General features: G+C 33.6%; 1 protein-coding gene across 1 annotated transcript; it reads right to left on the minus strand.

The window, feature by feature from the left end:
• Window positions 1–1,221: 1,221 nt before the first annotated feature.
• LOC7462309 (signaling peptide TAXIMIN 2) lies at window positions 1,222–2,265 on the minus strand. Its single transcript, XM_002317442.4, has 2 exons — window positions 2,056–2,265; window positions 1,222–1,576 (listed from the first exon to the last, which is right to left on the minus strand). The coding sequence occupies exons 1-2, from the start codon at window positions 2,151–2,153 to the stop codon at window positions 1,453–1,455; spliced, it is 222 nt and encodes a 73-aa protein (XP_002317478.1). The 5' UTR covers window positions 2,154–2,265; the 3' UTR covers window positions 1,222–1,452.
• Between the last annotated feature and the right edge of the window lie 249 nt (window positions 2,266–2,514).

Below are 2,514 nucleotides of genomic sequence, written 5' to 3' on the forward strand. Positions count from 1 at the left end.
AGAGAGATAGTGGTGGTGCACACTGATGCGTTGTAGCCGAAGAAATGGGCACTAGAGGAGTACAAGAGATATAGGGAAAGAAATAGAAGGGAAATGAGGGCTTGAGTTTTGATTTGTTTGGAGTCGTAAATGAGATCAAATTGTTTTATTTTTCTAAATTTTTTATGGACTGTATTATTTTATTAATTTCTTTAGTTATTGTGCTAAATTCAAAAAAAAAAAAAACTTTAGATAGCTAAAGATAATTTAATTTGAGATAAAAACATTTGGTAATATATTTTATGGTATTTGACTTCCATGTCTACATCTAAATATTTTTAATTTTTTTTATAAAGTCTTCACCGTCTATACCTACATCAAGTTGTTTTGCAACTCTTTCTTTCCATCTTTATCTGTCCCCTCTCTCTTTCTATGTCTCTCCTCTCTTCTTTATTTCTCTCTTTTTTTTATGGCTCCTCTCGTTTGTCTTTGTCTCTCTCTCTCCTTTTCTTACACACACACACACACACACACGAGTTAAAGCTTTAGTCTATGCAAGGGATCACTATACCTTCTCTTCTATGAATAAAGTGAATGAAGTGAATGAAATTTATGAATCTCAATTTTTCTTGTAGAAAATTTTCAATTAATTGATTGTACTTATTAAGTTGTGGAGCTATAAAATATTTCTAATAATTATTGGTAAGAGATGAAAGGTCAACTTCTCTTTATTAGAAAACGTTCTTGTGGCTACCAACTCAAATTAGAAATCCAGCAATCATCTGAGTTGTCTCACGCTAGGAAGGCAGCCCAACTGCCCAAGGGAAGGGTACTCGGGCCTAAGCCCCTGCCCAAGGTTTTTTTTTTTTAAAAAAAAAAAACAACTCAAAGCAGTTTGTGAATTTAAAATAGGGAGGAATCTTTGATATTCATAATTAACCAATTAATTATTACCAAAAGCATTGAACTAGCAAGCTAATTGAAAGTTGACAAAAACAGAAATAAGGGACATTAATTACACCAAAATATTTCATCATGGCTAATGTGTTGTTTGAAAATGTTATAACGGTTATTTTTTAAAATATATACACCAAAATTTAATACTCCCACATCAAAAAAAGAAAAATATAGCAAATAAAATTTTAAAATTTCTTGGAATGCAGACAATGCCCAAGAATGCAGAAAAATGGACGGGAATGGAACAAGGAGATTTAAAAGATGATGGGCTTTACACGATCTACGTGGTGAAGAGAATTAATGGAAATCTATTATTATAGGACGACATGATCCCCTGAGTGCACAACAACCGTTTCCCACAACCCCATTAAACTGTACTGATTAATCATTCAAATAAAAATAATGAATTGTTGCAAAGTCACTAATTACAGCTACTGTCAATTATTAAAACTCCTGCACTGTTCTTCAAAACAAATCTGAAAAAAGAATGGGAAGCCCAGCTATGGCTGAAAGAAATCAACATGGAATCAGATCAATAAACCATCTCATGACTTTCACGGGAAGCTTCACGAGGCTCACTGCAAAATTTGCCAGTCCAGCAAAACAAATGCAACAAGGGCAGAGGCAGCTCAGCACAGTCCTGTCATCAAATTATTCATTTTGTCAATAATCATCGACGATACTCCCAATAAGAAATACAATATCGAACTGACTGGGATGAAGATCAAGTTCTAAAGAGCCGGGGAAATGAAGAAGTCTAAATGTAATAAAAACATGGAAATTTGAGGCAAGAAACACGAAGTGTTTTCTGATAAAAAAAAGAATCACAGACTAATTAAATCTGTGCATTTTTCCTGCGCAAGACAGTGAAATATATTTATGGGAATGAGAACCAAGAACGTACAATCCTTATTAAAAGGAAAATGAATTTGCTTTCTTCTTCTTTTTTTCTCTTTTGGGGTTGAGGAAATTAACAAGAATTTGCATTCTTGATTACTTTATATATATGATCAAATGTATATTTGCATGGGTTACACAGCAAATGCAGAGTAAATTTCATAAAAAAAAAGAAAAAAAGAAGCAAACCAGATAGGAAAGAATTAAGAGAAGAGTACTCACCCAATAACCCAAATAACAGCACCGATAAGAGACAAAACCAAAGCAACAAGAGCAAAGGGTAACCCAATCAAGAAACCTAAAGGCTTGCAATCACCCATAATATATTATCTTCTTCTTTATCTTTCTTTCTTCAGGTGCAAACAGGGCACAACCTTTTTAGCCACAAGGATATACACTGTGTTTGGCGAGAGAAAGAGAGGTTAACTGTAATGATTATGCAAATTAATGTTTATAGTAACATGCAAATGAGTAGTGGTTGGCTGTACGCGTAAACTTTGGTACGATAAGAGCAATGTTCTTCCAAGATTACCCTAAGTACAAGAAAAATACGTTCACAGAATAATGGGTGTATTGGGAAATTTGAGTTTAGCATGGAAGCTTCTGATTAATTTCGTAGCGATATATTTCTTCTTACGTTTGATGAGGGTGTTTGAATGTTTCTGCAAAGCGTGTCAGACT

The sequence above is a fragment of the Populus trichocarpa genome, chromosome 11 (genome assembly GCF_000002775.5).
Source record: "Populus trichocarpa isolate Nisqually-1 chromosome 11, P.trichocarpa_v4.1, whole genome shotgun sequence".
Classification (NCBI taxonomy): domain Eukaryota; kingdom Viridiplantae; phylum Streptophyta; class Magnoliopsida; order Malpighiales; family Salicaceae; genus Populus; species Populus trichocarpa.

Excerpts from the sequence above, each read along its gene's own strand:
- LOC7462309 (XM_002317442.4), bottom strand. The coding sequence starts at position 2,153 with ATGGGTGATTGCAAGCCTTTAGGTTTCTTGATTGGGTTACCCTTTGCT. Across the intron at positions 1,577-2,055 it reads GCTGTTATTTGGGTTATTGG|GACTGTGCTGAGCTGCCTCT; the intron begins GTGAGTACTCTT and ends ATTTGATGACAG.